Source organism: Chlorocebus sabaeus, chromosome 21, assembly GCF_047675955.1.
Source record: "Chlorocebus sabaeus isolate Y175 chromosome 21, mChlSab1.0.hap1, whole genome shotgun sequence".
NCBI classification, from domain to species: Eukaryota; Metazoa; Chordata; class Mammalia; order Primates; family Cercopithecidae; genus Chlorocebus; species Chlorocebus sabaeus.
In genome coordinates, this window is record NC_132924.1 from 81,137,098 (window position 1) to 81,163,366 (window position 26,269).

Sequence of the window (26,269 nt, forward strand, 5' to 3'; positions counted from 1 at the left end):
GAAAGAGATCATGAAATTACTTCACTCTTAAAACATCCCTCTGCAATCCATCTTCTGTCACAACTGACTCCTGAGAATTCTCTCACAATCTCTTCTGGCACTCCCTCCTTCTAATCAAGAGGAAAATAGCACACAATTTTATCAACATGACATCCCCTCTCATCGTTTTCCAATTCTCCATTTATGTGCTGATTAAACTAGATTCTGCTAATATGGATTTCAAGGATAATTTTTTAACACTGATAGCTTAACATATTATTGACTTAATGATATGATCAAGTGGCAATCAAGACTCCTTTAAATGAGGGTGAGATTTCTATTTTTTTGATAATTAGCAATATAATAGTTTAAAATTACATTAAACAATTAAGGAGTGTTTTAAGCACTGGGACATAAGACCAGGATTTACATTGCTATGTTTGCTGCTGTATTCTCAACTTGTAGATGGATGCCTGGCACATAGTAGGTGGATATTTGTTAAAGCAATGAAGAACCACGTGTGAATGGAAAATGATGTGGCAATACAGAATTGTGACTATGTAAGTAAAGTTTCAATATTTATGTAGGGATATGTTCTAGACTGGCTAATCAGATGCTTGCTCAAGGATATAGGGTGTGTGTGTGTGTGTGTGTGTGTGTGTGTGTGTGTGTGTGTGTGTGTGTATCTTGGCTGTAGTTCTCACCCCATTCCCAAGCTTGGACCTCTATCCTTTACTTGATTTTGAGACCCAGATGTCCTTACATATGTTTCCTTTTTGTTCAGGAGTGGGGTTTTTTTGTTTTTGTTTTTGTTTTTGTTTTAGACGGGGTCTTACTGTTGTCGGTGCAGGCTGGAGTGCAATGGCGTGATCTCGGCTCACTGTAACCTCTGCCTCCCAGGTCCCAGTAATTCTCCTGCCTCAGCCTCATGAGTAGCTGGGATTACAGGCATGCACCACCACACCCGGCTAATTTTTTTTTTTTTTTTTGTATTTTTTGTAGAGATAGGGTTTCACCATGTTGACCAGGATGGTCTCGAACTCCTGACCTCAGGTGATCCACCTGCGTCAGCCTCCCAAAGTGTTGGGATTACAGGCGTGAGCCACTGCGCCTGGCCAGGAGTGGGCTTTTTTTTGCTTGCAAACAAGAATGCTTACTGATACAATATTTAACATATAGTGGTAAAAATTTCAGCTCTTTAAAAGCTTTTTCTTCTTTGCCAGAGGCTCTTTGCATATTTTCAGAAAAGAAACAGACTGGGGAGCACACCACTACCTTGTTTTCAAACCAGAGAATAAAATGCATTCTCACAAAAAAGTCTAAAGAAAACTAGGTAATTAAAAATGATGCTCATTTATAAATATGACCAGAAAAGTAAATGAAATCATTTCAAATTATTATAGATTTAATTATAAGGTACTTAAATGTTAAAACAACTTTCTCAGTCTATCAACAGGGGAATGAGTTCAAGGCACAGTTTAATTCCTATTAAGCTATTTTCTAACATTAAGTTCTAACATTACAATGTGTATATTTAGTAGGATTTCATATATACCCTTATATATTTATGAATTTACGAAAAATTATTCTTTGAGAGATCTATAGTTTTCAACCCTTTTAAAAATTTATTTAAATACTTTATTATTATTATTATTATTTTATAAAATAGAGATGGGGTCTCCCTATGTTTCCCAGGCAGGTCTTGAACCCCTGGGCTCAAGGAATCCTCCTGCCTTGGCCTCCCAAAGTGCTAGGATTATAGGCGTGACCTATACTCCTGGCCTGTTTTCAAATTTTTAAGGCTTGGAGTCCTGACATTTCTATGTAGTTTTTGCTGTAAACAAACATGTCCACACGAGTCTATGACCTATGATAATGTACCTTGAATTCTTTCTCTCTCTTTACACACACACATACACACTTGACCTTCGAATGACACAGGTTGGAACTGCACACCCCCACTTATATACAAATTATTTTCAATAAAACTTACATTGAGTGTGCCTACCTCTTCTGCCTCCCCTTCCACCTCCTCCACCTCAAACCATCTCTGAGACAGCAAGACCAACCCCTCTTCTTCCTCTTCCTCAGCCTACTCAATGTGAAGATGATGATGAAGACCTTAATGATGATCTATTTCCTCTCAATGAATAGTAAGTATATTTTCTCTTCCTTATGATTTTTCTGATAATATTCTCTTTTCTCTAGCTTACTTTATGGTTACATTATGGTATATAATACATACATAAATATATATTATTGACTATTTAAGTTATGGGTAAGGTTTCCAGTCAACAGTGGGCTATTAGCAGTTAAATTTTGGGGTAGTCAAAAGTTATACATAGATTTTCAGTTGTGGAGTGGAAGCCTGGTGTCCCTAACCCCCATGTTGTTCAAGGGTCAACTGTATACATATATATAATCGGAAAATATCAATATTCATCTCTATTTCTAAATCTACATTCACATCATCTACAATTTTATCCCATATTTCCAGGCAAAAGAACACCAACTATCTAGAATCTATCTTCTCACTTGGAAGTTATATGGCAGTTTTATAAATTTCAAGCAGTCTGCTTCTTTATTGCTATAACTTTACAAATAAAGCAAGAGAAGGTATTTACCTGATTCTTCAACCCACAAACCTGTTTGTCTAAATTACGAATAACAGATTTTGCTTCCTGGGCTTTTTGGAGGGCATTCGTTGAGAGGGTCAGGGAGCCATGACAGCCGGCACCCCCACACTTCCTGTGCCCCTCCCGGCCCATGCAGACAGCACCGCCACAGGGCAAGGGCACAACACATGGCACATATCCTGGATCTCCACACACCTTGCAAAAGAAATGATTTACATTAAATAGCAACTTGTTGTCAGAGCTTTTTTTTCTTTGTTTGTTTTGAGACGGAGTTTCGCTCTTGTTGCCTAGACTGGAGTGCAATAGTGTGACCTTGGCTCACTGCAACGTTCATCTCCTGGGTTCAAGAGATTCTCCTGCCTCAGCCTCCCAAGTAGCTGGGATTACAGGTGCCCACTACCACGCCTGGCTAATTTTTTGTATTTTTATTAGAGACGGGGTTTCACCAGTTTGGTCAGGCTGGTCTCAAACTCCTGACCTCAGATGATCTGCCCACCTCGGTTTCCCAGAGTGCTGAGAATACAGGCATGAGCCACCATGCCTGGCCGTCAGAGCTGTAATGCCATCCAGGCTCACTGAGTGAAGGCATTGCTTTATTCATATATTTCTTCAATAGTTGTTCATCCTTGGTACATGCGGGTAACCCATTAAACATTAAACATTTCCTAGGTAACTAAACATCTAAATTACTTATCAGTATTGTGTCAGTCTGTCATCCTTTATATTTATAGTTTTCTGAGAAAATAGTCAAACTTTTAGGAATTACACGTGAGTTTCACTTTTTAAAAAATATTTATTTATTTGTTGAGACAGAGTCTTGCTCTCTCACCCAGGCTGGAGCACAAAGGCACCATCTCCGCTCACTGCAACCTCCACCTGCCAGGTTCAAGCGATTCTCCTGCCTCAACCTCCTGAGCAGCTGAGATTACAGGTGCACACCACTACCCCCAGCTAATTTTTGTGTTTTTTGTAGAGAGGGGGTTTCACCATGTTTGGCCAGGCTAGTCTCGAACTCCTGGCCTTAAGTAATCTGCCTGCCTCGGCCTCCCAAAGTGCTGGGATTACAGGCATGAGCCACCATGCCCAGCCTGCACTTTTTATTCTTTTGAGAGAATTAGCCTTTTTCTTATAATGAAGCAAGAGGAGCAAATGTTCATAGCCTGTACTGTTTTAGAAATAGTAAATAATATCAAATAATCAAATCAAGCCATAATCTTTACTCTTTGATCAATTCTTGAGTTAAATAAAAATAAGGCTTTTTACAGTATATAATAAAATATATATTTTATATACATACATATAATTATATATTTATAATATATAATGAAAAGAAATTTAGAATGTAAGCTAGGGAAATATCATTGAAGAGGTTCGTATATCAAGTAAAAACCACAAATGCTTTGATCTTACCATCATGAATATTTACCTTTTCATTCAATATTTGGATATCTGGTATCTTAATCTGCTTTAATTTTTCCAATGACAAGTTTCCTTTGGAGGTTAATGTATTTAAGATGGTAAGAAAGTCATTCCTGGTATTTGCAGAGGTATTAATGGTAGAACTAGTTTCATTAATTTTCTTTTCAGCAGATGATGATATGTGATAATATTTCTTGATGTTTTCTGAGGAGTCTATGTCAATGCAAATTGAAGTAAGGTAAGTTTTGTAAAAACAAATGAAATTACATATCAGTTATTAAGATAATCATTCTATAATTTGGCTACTGTCTTGGTCTCAACTATCACTATAAAATTTCAACATCTTCCTTGAATTTGCATTTGATGGGGGAAGGATTAGCTATAGTATAATAGATATGGATAGAATAGATACATGGCATTGAGATTTAAGTCCACAGATGTGGTGTGAGTCCTGCCTTCACCCTTTACTGCCTGGGCATACCCTTGAGCAAATCAGTTCATCTCTTACATTTCGTTTCTTCCTCTGTAAATTGGTGATAATAATTTGTGAGAATTGAGATAATATGAATATATTCTGTAAATATTTCCACAAATATAAGGTATTAACTATGAATACCTATATACACTCAAATACAATAAACCAACTAAATTTACTTAACCCTATAGAACAGGAGTTGACAAACTTTTTCTCCAAAGGCCAAATAATTAATGTTTTAGGCTTTGCTGGCCAAAGCATTTTTTTTTTTTTTTTTTTTATTTTTATTTTTTAATTTATTATTATACTTTAAGTTGTAGGGTCCATGTGCATAACGTGCAGGTTTGTTACATATGTATACTTGTGCCATGTTGGTGTGCTGCACCCATCAACTCGTCATTTACATCAGGTATAACTCCCAATGCAATCCCTCCCCTCCCCCCCCCGCCATGATAGGCCCCGGTGTGTGATGTTCCCCTTCCCGAGTCCAAGTGATCTCATTGTTCAGTTCCCACCTATGAGTGAGAACATGCGGTGTTTGGTTTTCTGTTCTTGTGATAGTTTGCTAAGAATGATGGTTTCCAGCTGCATCCATGTCCCTACAAAGGACACAAACTCATCCTTTTTTATGGCTGCATAGTATTCCATGGTGTATATGTGCCAGGTGCTGGAGAGGATGTGGAGAAATAGGAACACTTTTACACTGTTGGTGGGATTGTAAACTAGTTCAACCATTATGGAAAACAGTATGGCGATTCCTCAAGGATCTAGAACTAGATGTTCCATATGACCCAGCCATCCCATTACTGGGTATATACCCAAAGGATTATAAAGTATGCTGCTATAAAGACACATGCACACGTATGTTTATTGCAGCACTATTCACAATAGCAAAGACTTGGAATCAACCCAAATGTCCATCAGTGACAGACTGGATTAAGAAGATGTGGCCAAAGCATTTCTGTTCCGACTACTCACCTCTGCCATTGTAGAGTGAAAGCAGCTACAGGCAATATGTAAATAAACAGGTGAGGTTGTGTTCTATTGAAGTAGTATTTACAAAGACAGGCTGTGGGCAGGATTCGCCCTGATGCTGCAGTTTCCTGAACCCTGATGTTGAGGCTGATAACAATAGCTAACAACAGTTAGCTGGGTGCTTTGTAGGTGCCTGTACTATACTTCCCATCAATTTTCTTCTTCAATCTTCACAAAACAGTGTGAAATGCACATTAGTATGATCATCTTCATTTTACAAATAAGGAAACTGAGGCTCTATTGAGGAAAGTTATTTGCCTAAGTTCTCATTGATAGTAAGAGATGAAACCAGGATGTGAATCCAGGGTGTTTGACTTTAGAGCCTGTGTTCTTAAGCACTTCTCTACATTTCCTATGTTTGCATTATTAATACAAATTTGTGAAAGTAATAAGGTGTGTCTGATATATTTTATTGTAAATTATAGTATATTAGGGGTTTAAACTATAACTCCATATTTTAGGAACCAGAGGCCCATGGTCCTGATCTGATCTTTACTCCCTATAGAACCATAATCCAGGCAGGAGACAACCATACCTTATCTTTCAAACTTTTCTGGTTCTTATAAGACCATACTCTTAATATATCATGTTTTTCACTTATCATGAAAAAAAAGTTCCTATTACTCAGAATTCGTTTATTCTTTCATTTTTATGGAAGATTTTCTCCTACCTGTGGAGATAATTCAATTGCCCACTATTCCCTGAAGGCTTTACTAATGAACCCAGGAAGAATTTCGTTTTTGCTATTCTGTTTTTGAAGCAGCTTTAAGATGGTCTAACAGTCTTAATGCTGTTTGGGGTGGCTTATATTCTTGTCCCCTGCCCCCATTAGATAGAAATAACTCAAAGGTAGGGACTTGCTGTAATGATCTGCCAGTTTCTACTGTGCAATGTCAGGCATTGGAAAAAAGCCCAGTAACTGCTATTGGACTGCAAGTTTGAGAGGATTAGCATGGGGGCAGTTTCACTTTATTTTACCTGGCGTCAGGTGACCGCTGATGGATTTTGAGTTCTTTTAGTGGGAACTGTCTTCTAGATTAGGAATCAGAATAGATTCCTTACTCATTACATGGCATTTACTAAACAGCATCAATACATCTTTGCTAGAATTTATTTGACTAAATTTAGGCATTCCTTTAGGGAAATTAGGTGTTCCTAACTGCCTTCTATTTTTTTTCTCTTCTAGGTCAAAATCAGATAAAACACAGGAGTATATACATAGGATAATGAAAGCAGTCAAAGTTTTTTCCTGACATGGATTCATGTATATTTGCCTCTCAATTGGATGTCTTAGGTGTGAATAAACTCAGTGATGCTTCTCTCAGCAGTAACAGGTTGTCCATTTCTAAATATAACAGGGGTATCATCTTGAATAGGAGATGAGCTAATCAAAGTTTTGCTTTAGAGTTCCATTTCTCCTGCAGATTATCTTGGCTTAGGTATAGCTCACATTCAGTTTTAAGAACTATGTGATATGAGTTAAGAGCTTGTACTATGTTGCATGACTCCCACCCTTACAAAACCCTTATGAGAAATGTTGTGGATTTTGTTTTGTTTTGTTTTGTTTTGCCTCACATTGCTTTGCATTTATGGTTACTGAAAATGGAGTGGCCTATACCAAGAAAGGCATATAAACATGTCTCTCTCATTTGCTTATGGCCATATTAGATTTTCTAAGTTGTTGATTACTCAAGACCCCTTACATGGGTTTGGCACTAGATTACTTTGGGTGTTAGCATTTGTTTAATATTAGACATTGTTTACTTGTTATTTTTGAGTGAATGCTATCCAGGCTCTGTGATGTTTAAAAAGTTGAAATATCCATGAACAAATAATACCTTTAATGGTTGTGTTTGCATGTTCTGAAGTGCTCAGGCACTATGGTGGTAAGCACAGGATGACTCATTAATGGAATGCACTATGGATTTCATCAAACATTGTGTAGACACAGTCAAAAATGCATTTTTCCCTTACCCACGATGCTTGCATTAAGGACACTGAATTGCAAATCAATTTCTTTCTGAAGATCTTCAAGTAAGAGGTCTGCTTCATTCTTTGCTCTTTCTATTGTATGTTTCAGATCTTGAAATTCATACACGGCTTTCAATTGTTCATTTAGCTGCATGATTTGTTTTCTATCAGAGAAAATGAGGGTAAATAGTTAAGCTTGTATTACATTTGATATATTGGTGAAAAAATGCCACCAAAATTGCCCTCACTGTTAGGTATTCTTGATTAGAAGGGATTCCTTCTAGTCAAGTTTTTCATTTCACGGTTTATAATCGTGTTTATGTCTCATCTCTTTCATCTTAAATCGCCTTCCTGGACTATCGCAACATTCATTTAAAATAGGACAGCATACAAGGAATAGTAGAATAAAGCCTCTCAAATCATTCCATTTTGACTGTTTATGCTCTGTCTTCCTTCGTTTTGTGTTTGAAAACATGCGTTCAGACATGCTTCAATGAAATCAATCTAAGGGAGCTGGTCTACATCTGGCTTTCAACATATGATAAAACAGAACCGTTTACTTAGCCTGGGGTAAAATCAGCTCTTCATTTAGAATCAATCTGCATTCGGCAAGCTTGTTTTTAGTGCAACTTCTGTTCAGGGTCTCAACTCTTACTTTCCATTAGTGACAGGGAGGTTTTCTTGCTGGTGAGTCTTCCCCTGGGTTTTTTTCCCATCACCTTCTTCTTTGATGGGGTACACCTTTGTCCTGCTTCAATTTGCTGGGTTTAGCACCTACAGTTGCTTCGAGGGGATAATGAACACATTCCTCATGATGGAGAAACTGCACAAATCTCGAAGTGTACAGTTGGGGGAAGTTATAAAATGAATGTATGGGACTAATTTATCTTAGCACAACTGCAATGCTTCCTTCCGTTTTCTGCTGTAACTCTCCCCTCTAATCTATAGACTCTTCCTTCAAGCTCCAATTGTCACAACTGCAATTCTTCAGGCTAATAATAATAACAACAAAAATAATGACAATTACTCTAATTGGGACTCCTTAAGCACTCACCTATGCCGGACACTATGCTAAGTGATGGATCGTGAGTAATTCTCACAAGAATCCTATGAAATCCAGACTTTCTCTCCCTTTTTTGATGAAGAAATTGAAGCTTGGAGGAGTTTAGTAGCTTGCCCAAAGCCACACATCTAGTAAGTGGATTTAAACCAGGTGGTTTGACTTCTGAATTTATGCTCATGACACCCGGGGTTCTTTGTCCTCTTGTTCCCCTTCCACTTGTAGTTTATCCAGCAACATTTTTTTAAATAGAACTACACCAGACCTGGAGAAGACAAGCACATGGTAGGGCAGGCCCTGTCCAGGGTGCCCCCCCAGCAAGGAAATGGCAAAGGAGCACAAAGAGGTGAGAAGATGGAGAAGGAAACACAGGCCTCTCTGTGAGGAAGTCAGGAAAGACTTCAGGGAGGAGGTGATGTTTGTGTGGCTGTGAAAGTGAAGCAGGAGTTTGGCAGGTGGGCTAGAAGGGAACAGGCCTCTGGGCTGCTGGTTGAAGAAGCTCAGCAGCCCCTGCTTTCTCCTCACTCCAGACCTGGGCTGGGCACTCCTCTTTCTCGCTCTTTCTCTCTGGCTCTGCCTGTGGCTCTTGCAGTCTGTCCAGAATGTCCACGGTGGATTGGTTCATTCTGCTTTCTTTGTGCTACTTTGTCTGACATTTTCCTAATGGCGTCTAACCACACGCCAGTGGTCCATGGGCCAAAGCTCATTCTCAGACAAGTTTTCTTTGGGCTATACAGTAGGGCTTCTTACAAGTGCTATTGGATTAGCTGTATACATTTTGAAGTGGGGATAGTTCAGTAAAAATAGGGATATCTGACATCTCTAGAAAATTGAGGAGATCTGTTAACATAGGGGTCCAGATCCTGCAATGCAGAAGAAGTTTTATTCCTTCTTTGTTTTTAGAGACAGGGTGTCATTCTGTCACCCAGACTGGAGTGCAGTGGCACAATCATAGTTCACTTGAGCCTTGAACTCCTGGGCTCACATGATCCTTTTGCTATGTAGCCCAGGCTGGTCTTGAACTCCTGGCCTCAAGTGATCCTACTGCCGCAGCCTCCCAAAGTGCTGGGATTACAGGCGAGAGCCACTGTGCCCAGCCCAGAAGTCTTTAGAGAGGTATAGATGTGCCTGTTGTCACCTGCCAGCTTGACCCTGGCCATGTGGCCTCCCTGGGCCCTGTCATTGCATTTATGATGCGGTGACCCTTTCCCTGAACTACCTAGGTGGGTAATACCTTCTTCCTTGTGCACCTTTTAAGCAATTATCATATATTTCTGGGATATTTCCCTATAAGTAATGAGTGACCTTATATTTACACTTGTGTTATATATGACATAAGCCTCTGCAGCTTCAACTATTCCTTAATCCAGGAACTTTTCTTGGGGAGAAAGGATATTTTGCTAGATGGGCACATTTTTGGGGTTTCTTAGCAGACTGTGTGCTTCTATGGGGGTAGAAACTATACCCAATTCATCCTGGTTTTGCCCATAACAGGTTGGCAAACTTTGCCTTAGGAAGCATAGCATCTCTGTCATAACTACTCAACTCTGCCATTCTGGAGAGTGCAGTCACAGAGGAGCGGTAAATAAACGGGTGTGGCTGTGCTCCAAGGAAACTTTATTTACATAAACAAAGGCTGTGTAAGATTCCACCTGTGGGCTGTAGTTTGCTGAGCCGTGGCCCAAAACTATCAACATAATCTCAACAAATGGTTAAATTTTTAAAAAAGATTCAGTAATATGTAATAAAAATGAGCTTGCCTTTTCGAAAAATGAAAATACTTGGTATAAGACTTCATATTAGTGTATAGGCATCTAAGCAACTGAAGAACTTCGGAAGATTTGGTAAATTTTCCCTAGGTGTATCATTGAAACAAATATATGTTGTTTTTGAAACCACCATAACTACCATACTTCCAATTTTATATCTTTCAGCTTTACTGAGTTTGGGCTTCCCCGTTAATGACTGTCTTTTTGTTACAATCAACGGCATCTGGAAAAATCACATATAATCCTAACTAGGTGAGAAAAAAGTAGACAAACATGATTACCAGCTGTTTTTTTTTTTTTGAGACAGAGTTTCACTCTTGTTGCCCAGGCTGGAGTGCAACGGTGCAATCTTGGGTCACTGCAACCTTCGCCTCCAGGGTTCAAGCGATTCTCCTGCCTCAGCCTCCTGAGTAGCTGGGATTACAGGTGCCTGCCACCCCGCCTGGCTAATATTTGTATTTTTAGTAGAGACGGGGTTTCTCCATGTTGGCCAGGCTGGTCTAGAACTCCTGTCCTCAAGTGATCCACCCGCCTCAGCCTCCCAAAGTGCTGGGATTACAAGCATGAGCTACGGGGCCCGGCCTAGCCTGGTTATTAACTGAACAACTATCAGTCCCCTGAAGTCAATATAGGTACATTTCTAAATTGAAGGTTGAGGATGTTAAAGCTTGGCGGGAGTTAAGGCAAATCAGGAGTTTGGCTGTCTGTTACTTGAGCATAAATCTTACCTAACAGAGTCATGATAATCCTTGACTTTTAAGAATTTCCCAGATGGGAAAACAGGATGTTTCAAAATCCTTTCTATTTCAGACACGTTCTCTCTGAGGCCTTTGAAGTCTGCCTTACAGACAGGCAGGGTCTCTCTTTTATCTTCCATGTTAGCAGCCACTCTCATTAACCCTTGTACCGCTTTGGAGAGGGAAGAAATGGTGTGGTCCCATTGATCAAAGCACAAGTGACATTGAAGACAAATAGGGAATTCCTGGCTGTGACCCCGGGCACAGCGATCACATCTCTGGCCGCTGACACCCTCCCGGCAGCGGCACATGCCTGTCTCTGGATCACAGATGGGCTTCTGGGTACCCGCCCTGTTGCAATCACATGCTAAAAAGGAAAAGAGAAGGAGCAGAGAATGTCACTGGGTCTTTTGTTGATGACTAGCTCAAGAATCAGGTCTTTTCCTCTCTCCTGAGAATCTTCCCAACTCACACTTCTAAGCTGAATATTTAAAGCCAATATAATTTCAGAGATCTGTGCAATAGCCATTATAAGACAGCATGGCTCTCTATATTCCACTAACAAATCAGTTTACTATTTCAATTTGGCAAATATCAGATGTTTTTATTGTGAGTGCAAGCGTCTACAAGTGGGATCCTCATCTATTTGAGTAAGAAGTGTGATTTAATGATGGACACATGGTAGTAACTCTGCTGCTACAGCCTCGGAGGGTGGTGTATCAAGACTCTCTAAGAAGTCCCATGGTCACACTTCTTCTGAGTAAAGCCCAGCTTGGGTGTGCTGACCATGCTGTCTTCCATTACATAAGGAAAACAATTTCATTTGCCAAAAAGGAGAGGAAATTAAATTCATTTCGTCTTAATTAAAAAAAAAACTGACTCCACACAGTACTTTATTTGAGTAGGTTTCTGACCAAGCCTGAAGATAGAGGATAGGGAAATCTACTGATCTTACTGCAATCTCCAAAAGATTAGGGAATCACTAGCTTATGTTTTTGGACTAACTGCAAGGAATAAGTAATTTAAAAATGCATTTGAGGCTGGGTGTGGTGGCTCATACCTATAATCCCAGCACTTTGGGAAGCTAAGGTGGGTGGATTTTTGAGCCCAGGAGTTCCAGACCAGTATGAGCAACATGGTGAAACCCTATCTCTACAAAAAAAATACAAAAATTAGACAGGTGTGGTGGCATACACATGTATTCCCAGCTACTCTGGAGGCTGAGGTGGGAGGATCACTTGAGCCCAGGGAGGTTAAAGCTGCAGTGAGCTGTGATCATGCCACTACACTCCAGCACAGGCAACAGAGTGAGACCCTGTCTCAAAAAAAAAAAAAAAAAAAAAAAAAAAAAAGCATTCGTTAGTTTGAGTAAAAATGATGCCAATTACAAATAAAAACTAGTTAACACACTAGGCTCTTCAGCTAGATAACATCTGTCCAGTACATTGGCCTCGGTCCAGAGGCTTAGCAGGTACCACTTAGGGGGTGGTGTCATGTCACTTCATCACCCGGAGGCCATTCCCCCTTGTTAGCCACTCTTCCCCAGGAGCTTTAGTGGGGTTTGTGGCCTGACTTGATTATTTGCAGTTTCCTCTACTGCTTCTCTATAAAAGATGAAAGCATTTTTATGAAATAAGATTATCAAAACAGTAGAGGGACACAGGGAAAGAGGCTTTAAGATAGATTTTCCAAGAGCCAAAGTTTCATCCTGGGTTTTAACCCAGCAATTCCACTTAGAAAACTGAATAAGTGGGGCCCAGAGAAAATCATTCAGAATATGCATTTGAATGGGGCAAGGGAATGAGCAATGTTTTTTAGCCACAAGGGCATATTTATAAAGGAATGGAGAGGAGGAAAGAGTTGCCATGTGTGGCTATATATCACTGACCAGGGTGATAAGCCTATGATACCTGACATTTCTTTGGATTTTCTTCTTTTGGAAGCTGATTGTTTCATCTGTAATGAGTTTGAGGAATTTTAAGACAGGCTATGCATTTTAATATAGGCTAAATTTTTAACATAGGAGGAAAATAATCTTTTTGCAGGGCTATAGGAAGATTATTTTCAAAATGTAGAATTAAACTTTGTGAATTTTCTAAGTCCACCTTATTAAAAGCAACCAAAAAAAAAAATTTAAAATTCAGTTGATTCATAGCATGTCCATGGTAGGGCCAGGCTGACTGCATAAATGAGTTTTTAGAATTCCCAGTACTTACGAATGCATCGCCCAGGTGGATCACCATAATAATTTTCCTGGCACTCACTGCAACGTTTCCCGCCGTAGCCTAATTTACATGGACACTGGCCTGTAAGCTGTGAGAACAGTCATGGGTGAGGAATTGACAAGCTTTATGGTCTTAAAAAATAATGCATTTTCCCCTCTGGTGATTTAGAACATACAGCTGTGCAAAGGCAGAGGAAGGATGATTCCCATGGCCAGCAGCCACCCCCGACAATACCAAGGATCAGGAGTTAATGTGCTTTGGCCTAAAGCTCCTGAATATATCGCCTGAGTCCAGATGTTCAAGGACAGGTGGCCCAAACTGGGAAACATACACAGATGTAAATGAACACAAAACACATAATGGGAAATGGGCCAGATTCTTTTCCTCAACTGTTATGGGAGTTCCTCTGTAAGTGAGTGAGGCCAAAGACCTGGTCTACCATTCATCAGTTAATGTGTCAAGTAATGTTTTCATTATGGAATGTATGATGTAGTTTTTACCAACTGGATTAGCGTTTTGCTCAAGAAAACATCTTTTTTTTGTACTTCACGCTTAATGATTTAATGAGAGTTACTTAACTGTGTTTTTCAGAGAGGGCTGAACTTTTCTTTACCCTCCCAGCTGAACTCTAGACCAGCTTTTCTGAAAACTGAGGAGGTTGGAAAATTAACAGGAGAAAATACAAAAGCAAATCACTATTGTTATAGTCCTAAATTAGCTCTTAAACAACAACTCCATAAGTTTCCCCTGAATAAGTGGCTGGATTCATAGAGTGACTGAATCTGCCACGGGTCTTTTTCTTTCTTTCTTTTTTTTTTTGAGACTGAATCTCACTCTGTTCCCCAGGTTGGAAGGCAGTGGCACGATCTCGGCTCACTGCAACCTCTGCCTCCCAGGTTCACTTCCACCTCAACCTCCCGAGTAGCTGGGACCACAGGCATGCACCACCATGCCCAGCAATCTTTTGTATTTTTAGTACAGACGAGGTTTCACCATGTTGGCCAGGCTGGTCTCGAACTCCTGACCTCAAGTGATGCCCCTGCCCCAGCCTCCCAAAGTGGGATTACAGGTGTGGGCCACCATGCCTGGCCTGGATCTGCCAAGTTTCAATATCTTTGGAGTTCCTGCCAGCTTCTGCTCAAATATAAGGAGTTATGTGGTGCTTGTTGCCCTGAGGCCTGTTGTACTGCTGATTGCCCCTGATTATTGGGCAGTGCTTTCTTATACCAAAGTAGAATCTGCCTCCTTTTAACTTGTTCCCATTGTTCTGTGTCCTTACAAAATTGCACAAAACAGTTTGCAATTGCCTCTTCCCCCTTACAGTCCTTCTCTCAACTAGAGATGGCCATTCCAACCTACCTTGGCTTCTTTTCTTCAGGTCGATCACCCCTAAGTCTCTCTAGCCTTTGTCACAGAATAGCATAGTTCTGTCCATTATCTTGGTTGTCTCCCTTTGGGCACATACTAGTCTGTCAATATAATGTTTAAAATATGGTGCTCAGAAATGACAACAATGCTCCTGGCACCATCGGGCCAGTAGAGCAGATAATGGGATGGTAACTGTCCTCAACCTGGGCACAGCACCCCCCTACTCCAGCCTGTCCAGGCGTCGCTTCTTTGGCAACCCTGCCACTCTGCTTGCTCACTGGAAGCCTGCACGCAATGAAAATCCTCAGATTTTTCTCACAAGAGCTGGTGCCAAGTTCTTACTCCCACCCTGTATTTATGCAAGGGATTTAAAAAACCCAGTTGCAAAACTTTACTTTTACCCTGTTAACATTTCATCTCCTTGTTTCCAGCCTGCATGACAGCCTACTGGGATATCTTGTTCTGTCTTTATCATATTAGCTTATGGCTTTGTAATATCTGCAAATTTGAGAAGCATGTTTCCCCAACTCCATCTAAAGTGTTGATGAAAATAATGGATGGCACATTTGGATCTCTCTGTGGGAATGTACCAGGAGCCACCTCTTGGCTAACATAGAGACATCTATCAGTAGTTGTTTAAACAACTGGGAATCTAAATGTCCACATGTCTTCCCTGCACTCTAGTGAACATGTTTCTTGATTGCAGAGACCAGTGTTCCCCCAAGGGATCTCCTATGCGCCAAATAACCCAAAGGACCCTTGTCATGAGGGGCTTCCTGGTTAAACCAAAACCATCTATCTTTCAGCTTCATAGGCTACCTTGGAACTGTGGTCTTTATTGAATGCTGCTACAAATACACTTCCCAAAAGGTCTAAGAAACTTGCCATAAAGCGTTGTCTTGAGCACTAGGAGTCCCTCAAGAATTGGGAAGCCAGGTGGTCACGTGGAGATCTACCACTTTATTCTATGGTTAGTGGCTGCAGGCATGGGGAACGGAGGGGAGCTTATAAAACAGGCATGGCCGTCCAGTGTCCAGATCTTGGTTTCTAACACTACTCTCTAGTAAAGGAATCAGTGTTCCTTAGATAAATAGCTGATTCTAGGACTGGGGCAGAGAATACATAAGATGAGCCTGGAACATTTTGCAGTGCCAGAAAATAAGAAATGCTTTTTAAAACTCTACAGTATTGGCCTATGTCAAAGGGACACAGGAGCCACTGAGAGATCTTCCAGTGACCAAAGCTGGAACAATTTGAACCACAAAATAAAGTAGTGTTGGACTATCCCCAAAAGTATAAATATCCATGAGTCCATGCTGATATAAACGGTCGAACGAATGAATAAACGTAAGACACCAGACAAATCTCCAGTGCAGAAGAATTCCAATGATTTGTGGAGATACTCTGTCTTTGAGGAGGAAGAGCATAGCTCCCTACTCCTTAAGTAGGTTGTACATAGTGACTTCCTTCCATGGAGCACAGTAGAAAAAGGAGGAAAAAGAGTAACTTGATGATATAACAACCTGACAAACACTGCTTCAATCAGGTTACCAAAATTCACATTAACGGTGATAAGTCATGTTAATAATATGTACCCTTAATAGGATGTGATGAGAGTGGCACTTGACCTCTCTGGTGTTTTCAGAACCTATAAACCCAGTCTAATCATGAGAAGAATACCAGATAAATTTGAATTGAGCGACATTCTACAAAATAAGGAAGGCCTGAGAAACTATCGCAGCCAACAGGAGCCTAAGGAAATAAGATGACTAAATATAATGTGTTCTGAATGGACTCCTGGAACAGGAAAAGGACATTAGCTAAAAATTAAAGAAATCTGACTAAATTTGTTAGCAATAATGTATCAATATTGATTCATTAATAGTGACAAATGTTATTAAATTAATATAAGGTGTTAATAATAGAAGAAACTGGGTATGGGGTTTATTTTCTCTGTTCTATCTTTACAACTTCACAAATGTATTCTGAAACAAAAAGCTTATTTTTAAAAAGGTATGTTGTGGGTGCTGGGTGTCGTGGCTCATGCCCGTAATCCCAACACTCTGGGAGGCCGAGGTGGGCAGATCACTTGAGATCAGGAGTTTGAGACCAGCCTGGCCAACATGGTGAAACCCTGTCTCTACTAAAAATACAAAACTTAGCAGGACATGTTGGCGGGCGCCTGTAAACCCAGCTACTCAGGAGGCTGAGGCAGGAGAATTGCTTGAACCCAGGAGGCGGAGGTTGCAGTGAGCCAAGATCATGCCACTGCACTCAGGCCTGGGTGACAGAGCAAGACTCTTGTCTCAAAAAAAAAAAAAAAAAAAAAGTATGGTGTTTATGTCGGTTGGTGGATGAGGATTGGAGAGAAAGGAAAAGAAGAGAAGGAAAAACACATTCTACATATAAGAACTACCTTCAAAAGATTTGACCTTTGAATAATAGGTTGAATAGTGGAGCTGAAATAGGAGGTGAGCCATGCTTACTAATTGAAAAGACTCCAGTTACTTAAATTTGCATTTTCATTCCAATTAAATCCTGATCCCTATATTGTGAATTTGGCTTTTTCTAACATTTCTTGTCATTGTTTTTACCCTTTTCCCCCCAAACTCTATTAATGTGAAAATCATTTCAAAGAATAGATTAAGCCAAAAGACAAAAACCAAAACAACTGCCAAAAAAACTAGGCATGATATTAACAAATAGTTTTTTTCCCACAAGTAATGTTATCCTTATTAAAAATTCTGTGCTCACTGGTTAATTGACTGAAAAATCACACATGCATCTATCTATGTAGTATTAGTTGTATATGAAACATTGAAGATTTGCTCCTGGTACACATGCCTACATGATGCCAGTCTGGAAGTCAAGAAGACTTCTTATTTTACCCATATGTAAAGCCATTGGTGAGCAATAGGAAACAACAGCTCAGTTTTTTAAATGGACTTGTGGGTTTTGAAGGTATCTGTTTATTTTCATTCTGATTAATAATCTCTTCTGATTATTTCTTAGATCTTCCCTATGATTACAGGTATGAAATAGTGAAAGGTGAGGTTGATGTCTATGTTCCATTATGTATGAATTCTGACTTCCTCAGTCACAGAGAGAAAACTGAAGTAGGCGAAGCTGAACTTTGAGATGCTCATTCTTTTTTTTGGTTTTCATTCCTTGATAGAGGCTGACTCCATCCCCTGTAAGGTCAATCCTGTTTAAATGCACTAATTAACAACAGTACATAAAAGAAACTTTCTTTACACATTTAGAAACCATGTCTCACTATCAGTCCTTACTCTGAGTGCACTAGTAAGTTTTAAAGTATCTTGCCTGGTCACAGTGGCTACTTTGAGAGGTCCTAGGGTCACAGTCACATGACTGACATCCTCTGCCAGGGACCAGATTCCAGTATCCATCAGCACAACGATCACAGGCCAGGCCTGTGACATTCGGCAGACAAGGGCATGCACCAGTGACAGGGTCACAGAGGCAAGCTCCCCCACCAGGGGGACACTCCGCGGGACTCACGCCAGAAGCATGGCAGGAGCATCCTGGGATGATAAAACCATCATCAGAGGTAAATTCAATGATACATTTGGCATTTAGCAAACCATACAAAGAGCATTTTAGACCTGGATGTATCATTTCTCCAAGGGGCTCAAAGAACAAACACCTTATAATAGTAAAGAATTTACCGAAGAATCTAAGCAGGTTGAACCCATTTAATGGTTTCCGATCTCCCCAAATGGCAAGTTCATGTGGTGGAACTTGTGCCAAGAGCTCACAGTTAGGATGCCTAAAAATCTTATTTTTTCCCTCATGCCACTCACCAAATTCCCATTTATTTAAATGACTTGAAAACAATGGTTCACTTATACATTACAGTCACTTGACAAGTTTGTTACAATGCAGATTCCTGGGCTTCACTCCCAGAGATTCTGACTCAGTGGGTCTGAAGTGCAGTCTAGGAATTTGCATGTTAATACACCTCACCTCCCCACTGCTCTGGCACTGGTCCACTGCGGACTAAACTCTGAGAAACAATGCTTTGAATCCACGAGGACAGGTATTTCAGGCAACAGACACAAAAGGCAAACTAGTAACACCAGTGAGAACATTGTGGCTGCATCTGAGAATACCAGTGGTTGCATTGCACTAATTTCTGTTGATGAGTTCAGTACAATAGCCCTGTCACCTGGTGGGTGCTGCTTTTGCCTGCTGGGACTGGCCTAACTGAAATGAGCATGGGAGAGTTGACAACACACTTACAAACTGTCACTCAGCTGATACATTTCGCCCCGGGAGTTTTGCAGACTTACTTCTGCAGGTCTGATTGAGGGCTGATCCATAGTGACCTGGTTTGCAGAGCTGGCAATTTGTACCCTGAGTGTTGTGCAAACATCGAAGGCACTCCCCTGTTACCCGGCTGCAGGACTCTGGATCGGTTACATCTATGTTGTTGTTGCAGGGACATGGTTGGCAAGGTGCTCCTGAAATTCTTGGATTTCCATAGAAACCAGTAGAGCATTCTCCACACTGAGTACCTGAAAGACAGGGGGAGGAAAAGGAATGGGGTGAGGTGTCAGTGTTGGGAGAGAGGAGGAGATCGATGTCCTAAATAGAAAATTATTGGGCTCCTCAAGAAATAATGAGAAATCCCACATTCGGGGTGAATAAGGAAAAGTGTTCTAAGTGAAACAAAACCTTCGTTTTCATTATTATTCATTTAGAGAACAAAATAATTATTTGGCACTCAAAAGTGTTTGGTGGAGCATGGATTCCAGGCTTTCTTCAAATACCATGGGGCTGTGGGCTCAGGATTTCTAGATCCTTATATGATCAGCATCACACTAGCATGCCCCAGGACCCACGACTAATCTCAGCCCCTGTTCTCCTGGGGCAACCCACTCTCAGGTGATCCTAGAGGTGAACTAAGGTGAAAATAAAGCAGGCCTGAAGGGAAAGTCCCAAACAGCAATAGCCGTCACTTCTAGAAGTGAAGATGAGCAAGAGCAGTTTTCATGACATATGAGCCCTTGAGGGTGTTTCTATTAAGCAGTCTGGAGGAACCACTTTTCTCTCCAACACTCTTCACCCTTGCAACCATGAGATGACTGCAGCTTTTTAGGTGCCCAAACTGTGGCTCCACTCTCCACGTTTTGGTTCATCACACTTGGAAATGTTCATTTAGCCCAAACGTGGTCTCAGTTCTTAAAAACTGACCAAACACACCAAACTATGCATGGAAAAGAGGCTGCACGGGAAGAGGTGAGAATTAACTGTTGACCTTAGATGTAACAAATGAGGGGAAAATCAGGCATGTAATTTATTATCATGATAGTAATTATCATTAATATTGCCATATGTTCTACATATCATTAAATCAAATAGACTTCATAAGTTATCTTCTTGTTTGTAGTAAACATTCACACTCATGTTTAAATACCTTTTTATTTTTTCAATTTAGAGAGAGGGTGTTGCTCTGTTGTACAGGCCCCAGGCTGGAGTGTAGTGGCATAATCAGAGCTCACTGTAACCATGACTCCTGGGCTCAAGTGATCCTCTTGCCTCAGTCTCCCCAGTATCTAGGACTACAGATGCAATCCATCATGTCTAGCTAATTTTTAAAATTTCTTTGTGGAGACAGGGTCTTGCTTTGTGGCCCAGGCTGGTCTTGAATTCCTGGCCTCAAGTAATCCTCCCTCACCCACTTCCCAGCCTTCCAAAGTACTGGGATTACAGGTGTGAGCCACTGTGCCTAGCCCTTTTAAAGTCTTTAACATTTTTAATTGTGCAATAGATACATGTTTTGAATTAAGACTTATGTGATGTCTGTAGAACGCCCAAATATTGTTTCACGATATCTGAAAAAATTAGTAATGTCTATGAAATATCAAATTGAATATTTGACATTATGCAAAGAAGCATTTGACTAATTCCATTTATTTTTTAGTTGCTTGTTATATATAGTATATATGCTACTTTATCACATTTATATCTTACTTAACATGTGATAATTTTATTTTAAATAAATTAATTGATTTGGTCTCATTTGGTCAATTAATTTTCTAGAACATTATTTGCAAACAATTATAGCTCAGTGGCCAATGAGTTTTAATTGTCATTGATTTGTGAATCATTCAAATTCTTTGTTCAATAAAGCAGCAATTTATCACATTGTGTCTTCTTACCATTTCTGCACCACACATCTGTCCAGGATAGATAAGTCATGAATATATGATCATTTTACAGATTATAGTGTGGGATAAAGAGAAAAAATTGCATCAAGCACTATACCACATACCCGTATAACCTTGAAGACAATTGCAGATTACATCTGAGCTCCACAGATTCTGATAACAGGAATGGGCAAAATACAGATTGCTTGAGGGATCATCCGGACACAGGCAAGGACGACAGGGCTGTCCTGAAGAAGGATTTCCATAGTAACCATCAATACACCTGTCAAGACAATTTCCTTTCACCAAAATGTTCCCAGGAAAAGATCACGTTAGCCAATGAGGATTTGCTATGCTTTAAAACAGTGCAACTCTGAAAACTGAATATTTTAGAAGACGTTCATTTGCTCTGCAAAACGACTTTTGGTTTTAAATTAAAAGTCTCAAGGTATGGTCAATTAAACTCTGTGTAATAGCACTCGATTTACATGTCACATTTGAGGAACATAGAAAGTAACATGCCAGGCAAATGTGTGTTATTGATTTAATCCAACATTTTCTGGCTCGTAAGATGATTTTGAAGGGTGAGAAAACAATGATCTCCCCCACCTTTAACAGTCCTCCCTCCCACACTTAAATATTGTTGAGTCTCTACTCAATGGACCTCCATTAGGAGATTGGAACAAAGTATCAAAAACCTGAAAATTAAAGTGCATATGAATTCCATACCTTTCACAGTTTCTGCCAGTTGTAAAGCCCCCACAATTGAAGCATGACCCCGTCTCAGGATCACAAAGTTCAGCAAACCCATTACAAGGGCAAGAGCGGCAGCTGGGAAATCCAAAGTAGCCTGCCAGGCAGCGATCACAGCGGCGGCCAGACACCTCTCCATGGCAGGGGCACTGTCCTGTTACTAGGTCACACACAGTGTCCTTTGATCCTTGAGGATGGCAGTGACATGCTGGATAAAGCAAAGAGAAGTATGCTGGGGCGGGGATGAGTGGTGTGTGGTGGTGAAAGAGTTACAGTTCTGGTGTCGGGTTTCCTGTCCCAAGCTCGGTGAACCAAGTAAGCCTGTAAGGTACTTAGGACAGAGCTTATAATGAGTTCCAGGTAAACGTTAAATAACAACTCACTGAGTCACTGGATAAACAGTATGTTGCGAACAATTGGGTCTTACGAACATTTGTTGTTTATACAGAGAAACCAAACAAGTAACATGTTTTTAATGACTGAAACTTCCATATATCTTAGGTATATTAATAAAACCTCTAGTATTAATATTATAGTATTAATATAGTATATATAACTACTATACTATAATAATGGTATAGTATTAATATAACCTCTAGATTATAAACCATGTAAGAACTCATCTTAACACGGTCAGAGTTTTCTTTTTCCTAGACAAGATGGGAGAGGCCCAATCCTTTTCTGATAAATTTTTGAATCCCTTGAGCCAATCTTCCCTGTGCCACAATGTGATGCCAGTTTGATAGGGTGGCACATGGAAGAAATGTTTGTTCCTTTGTCTAGATCCCTTTGTGTATCTCAGGCATTTTGTAACTTTTTTTTAAAAGAAAAGAAAAGAAAAGAAAAGAAAGCAATGATGGGTCCAGTGATGGGCTGGGTAGGCGGCCATGCCCAAGCAATGCCCAGGAAGGGGAACCATCTCTGAATTACGACGGAAAAGATATGTTTCCCTACTTGGAAAGGAAATTAACCTACCTGTAGGTTTTCATGGTTCCTAAGGTAGGAATCTGAGGGAACAGTATTTTCACTAATGATTTTCACTGTGAAGAGGGAACTATATACCTGAACATTATAGCCATGAGAGCTGGATTATCAGCTGCGGATGAAGCCCCATCTAAACCCTTATCAGTGAGTGACTTAAGAACTGAGTTACAAGGTTGTTTGCAAACCTCGCATCAGAAAGGGTGATACCCTCGTTGGGAGAAGTCTTGTCTGTGGTGGCAGCATTGTCCCTTTCTTGACTCCCCAATCTTATCATTGTTTTAGCCTTTCCAGCCACTGGGCTCATGAGCTAGATCCTCAAGCTGGCTTTGCCAGCTCCCTTCATGGTCCTCCACATTTTACCTTAACCATCCATTTGATACAGACTGCAAACTTCCAGAGGCATGGACTATACTTTGTTCATTACTCTCAGTTCCTAATGCAGCTCTGCCTACAGTCAGGGCCCACTGATGAATGGATGAATGAAGTGTAGCAAAAAAATGTTCAGTATATTTTATCTACATAGATAGTCTGAATAATGTAGTCAAGTTTCCAATCTCCTCCCCTTAAAAACTCCTCCCATGACTTTGCCTGCTGTCAAAATGTCAAGACTGTGAGCAAGTGTTTCCCCTGGTATGTTTTGCTACGTACGGTGACAGCCATGATGCCCCAAACCATAGCTTCCAGGTGAGCACCTATCACAGCAGCGCCCGACCACAAGAGGTTTACACTGGCACTGGCCTCCAAGTCGACTACAGCTGGATCCGACTGAGCCCTGGGGGTGACACTTGCAGGCTGCAAGGAACAAAGGAAGGGAGGTAGAAATGAATGAAAAGGCAGAGAAGCACCTCACCTTGTTAGTAGCTATAGTTTACCTCTCCCTCATTTAAGACCTCTTTAACACTCAACTCCCTCATCTGTTAAACAGGGATAATATAGGATCTGCCTTGTGGGACTGTTGTATGGATAAAAGGAAATAAGGTCGGTGAAGTACTTAGAACAGTGCTGGTACATAGGGTGCTCAATAAACATTACTTAACAAGTTAACAGACTTAAAATTGGTTTTAAATAATTATTCTAATGTAATTAATACTATTGGCATTCTTAATACTTCAATTCCTGATGTTCTACATTGGTGCTGAATTTTACCTACTATTTTATTTATTTTTTAGAGACAAGGTCTCACTCTGTTACTGGCGTGGTGTGATCTTAGCTCACTGCAGCCTTGAATTCCAGGGCTTAAGCAATCCTCCTGCCTCAGCCTCCCAAGTAGCTAGGGCTACAGGTGTCTGCCCCTTACTAGTTTTTTGTTTGTTTGTTTTTGTTTTTTTGAGACTGAGTCTCGTTCTATGGCCCAGGATGAAGTGCAGTAGTGTGATCTTGGCTCACTGCAACCTCTACCTCCCCAGTTCAAGTGATTTTCATGCCTCAGCCCCCCGAGTAGCTATGATTACAGGCACGCACCATCACAACTGGTTAATTTTTGTATTTTTAGTAGAGATGGTCTGTCACCATTTTGGCCAGGCTGGTCTTGAACTCCTGACCTCAAACAATCTGCCTGCCTCGGCCTCCCAAAGTGCTGGAATTACAGGTGTGAGCCACCATGACTGGCCCCCCTTACTAGTTTTTTATTTCCCCCTATTCCATATATTTCGTAAGACGGTGGGTACCCTGAACTCATAACTCTGTCCTAAGGGAAAAAGCATTTGCCTGACATTCAGGAAGCCTCGACTGTCATTGTAGCTGTCACTCTATAGCCACGCTTCTCAACTGAAGGATGATTTTGTCCCTCAGGTGACATTTGACAAAGTTTGGAGACATTTTTGGATGTCATAACTAGGGGAGGGCGGTACTGGTATAAGATCTGTAGGGCTGCTGCTAAACACCTGATAGTGCATAGGGCAGGCCCCTGCAGCAAAGAATTATCCAGCTCAAAATTTCAGTAGTGCTGAGGGAGAAAAATCCTTCCATAGCTAAATAAAATGGGTAAGTTACATACAGATTTTGGGCTCCAATATGCTCATTTATTAAATGAATATTTTGGGATGAAAGAAGATGTCTGGAGTTCCTTCCAGCACTAGAATTCCAAATGAATATTTTAGGACCATTGTTCTAGCCATCTAGCCTACAAATGCTGCTGCAAAGTTTCTCTTTTACACACTCACTGTACTGTGCATTATGATTCCAACACATCAGCAGACCGCTCTGTGTATCTAATTATTGAGTGATGGATATTTTGGTTGTTGTTTGGAGTGGATGCTAACATAAACTGATTTGCTCTAAAAAGCATTTGTATGGATGTCAGTGCTTCAGTAGAGTTCATTAAACAGATACATACCCACAGCCCCATCATGCAGCTTGGCCGACATGCTGATGATCAGCCTTTCACAGGCACCCGGGAGCACTTGAGGTCCCATTGCTGAGGCAATTTCAACACAGTTGTGAAGCTGATACTCATCTAAGTCCTGCTTGCTGCAGAAATTCTCCAATGAATTGATTTGGGGAATAAGGCCAAGCTTTTGAAAGAATGCAAAAAGACTTAACATTCAAACTATCTGCTGTGTAAGATTCTACTTATATATATAAAAAAATTAGATCTATGAAAATAATGGTTGAAAGAACACTCAACTCAATCCTTTAAGCTGGTTAGGACTGAAGACTTTTAAGATTTTCAATTTATGGAAGAAATATTTAAATATTTATATTTCTGGACTTGTGGCAAAGAAAAAAAATAAGCCTTTATGTTTTTACTGTCATATTTTTCACTTGCTAATATGTTTGCCTAGATTTGAAAGAGTAATAACATCAAGTTGGTCATTTTGAACAACTTTGTTAAAAGTAGCCGTGAAAGTGGGTTTTAATTCAGCAGGCAAAGTCTGGAGACTAAACCTGTGCACAGATACATCTCCTCTAGTCTTCTTTTTGCTTTATCCATCCAGAAACCAGTTTCCACAGACCTTTACTTCAACCCTCTTCAGTCTTTCCCTAATTGTCCTTTGACACACCCAGCTAGTGGCATCACAACCCTAGATGACCAGAGCTGACCCTTCGACAACACAGGTTTGAACTGTACAGGTCCCTTCTATGTGGATTTTCTTCTGCCTGTACTACTCCAAGACAGCAAGGCCAAGCCCTCCTCTTCCTCCTCCTCCTCAGCCTACTCAGCATGCAGATGAAGAGGATGAAGACCTTTGTGATGATCCACTTCCACTTAATGAATATAAACATTTTCTCTTCCTTGTGATTTTCTTAATAATGCATTCTTTTTTCTAGCTTACTTTATTGTAGGATACAGTATATACTACATAAACAAAATATATATTAATTGGCTGTATGTTATTGGTAAAGCTTTCAGTCAACAGTGGGCGATTAGTATTTAAGTTTTTGGGGAGTATAAAATCATATGTAGGTTTCTGACTGCATGGGGGGTTGACGCCCCTAACCCCCGAGTTGTTCAAAAGTCAACTGTATTTACCAGTGTCTCCTCTTTCTGTTGCACTCTGAGCATATGCTGTTACCTCCTTACTACACAGAGGAAACAGACCCCAGCAAAAGGCCTGGAGGTTCCTACTACCTGCCTCCCAAATTCCAGGTTCTCAAGTCTTACCACCCATCCAGGACATTTAGTGCTCAAGAAGGAAGAGGTATTGGAGTGGAAGAGGTATCCCATTGGTAAATCCTCTAACCT

The 26,269-nt window shown here is 40.4% G+C and overlaps 1 protein-coding gene across 1 annotated transcript in view; it reads right to left on the minus strand.

Annotated features, from left to right (window-relative positions):
* The window catches only part of LAMB4 (laminin subunit beta 4), a 110,078-nt gene that overhangs the window by 26,110 nt on the left and 57,699 nt on the right, over positions 1-26,269 (minus strand). Inside the window, exons 18-28 of the mRNA XM_073009250.1 lie at positions 24,920-25,097; positions 23,233-23,376; positions 21,577-21,808; positions 20,973-21,130; positions 18,988-19,212; positions 17,999-18,219; positions 13,298-13,394; positions 11,073-11,448; positions 7,519-7,679; positions 4,042-4,247; positions 2,604-2,810 (exon numbers count right to left, since the gene is read on the minus strand). Coding sequence (XP_072865351.1) covers positions 2,604-2,810; positions 4,042-4,247; positions 7,519-7,679; positions 11,073-11,448; positions 13,298-13,394; positions 17,999-18,219; positions 18,988-19,212; positions 20,973-21,130; positions 21,577-21,808; positions 23,233-23,376; positions 24,920-25,097 — 2,205 coding nt within the window. The remainder of the gene's footprint in view (positions 1-2,603; positions 2,811-4,041; positions 4,248-7,518; positions 7,680-11,072; positions 11,449-13,297; positions 13,395-17,998; positions 18,220-18,987; positions 19,213-20,972; positions 21,131-21,576; positions 21,809-23,232; positions 23,377-24,919; positions 25,098-26,269) is intronic.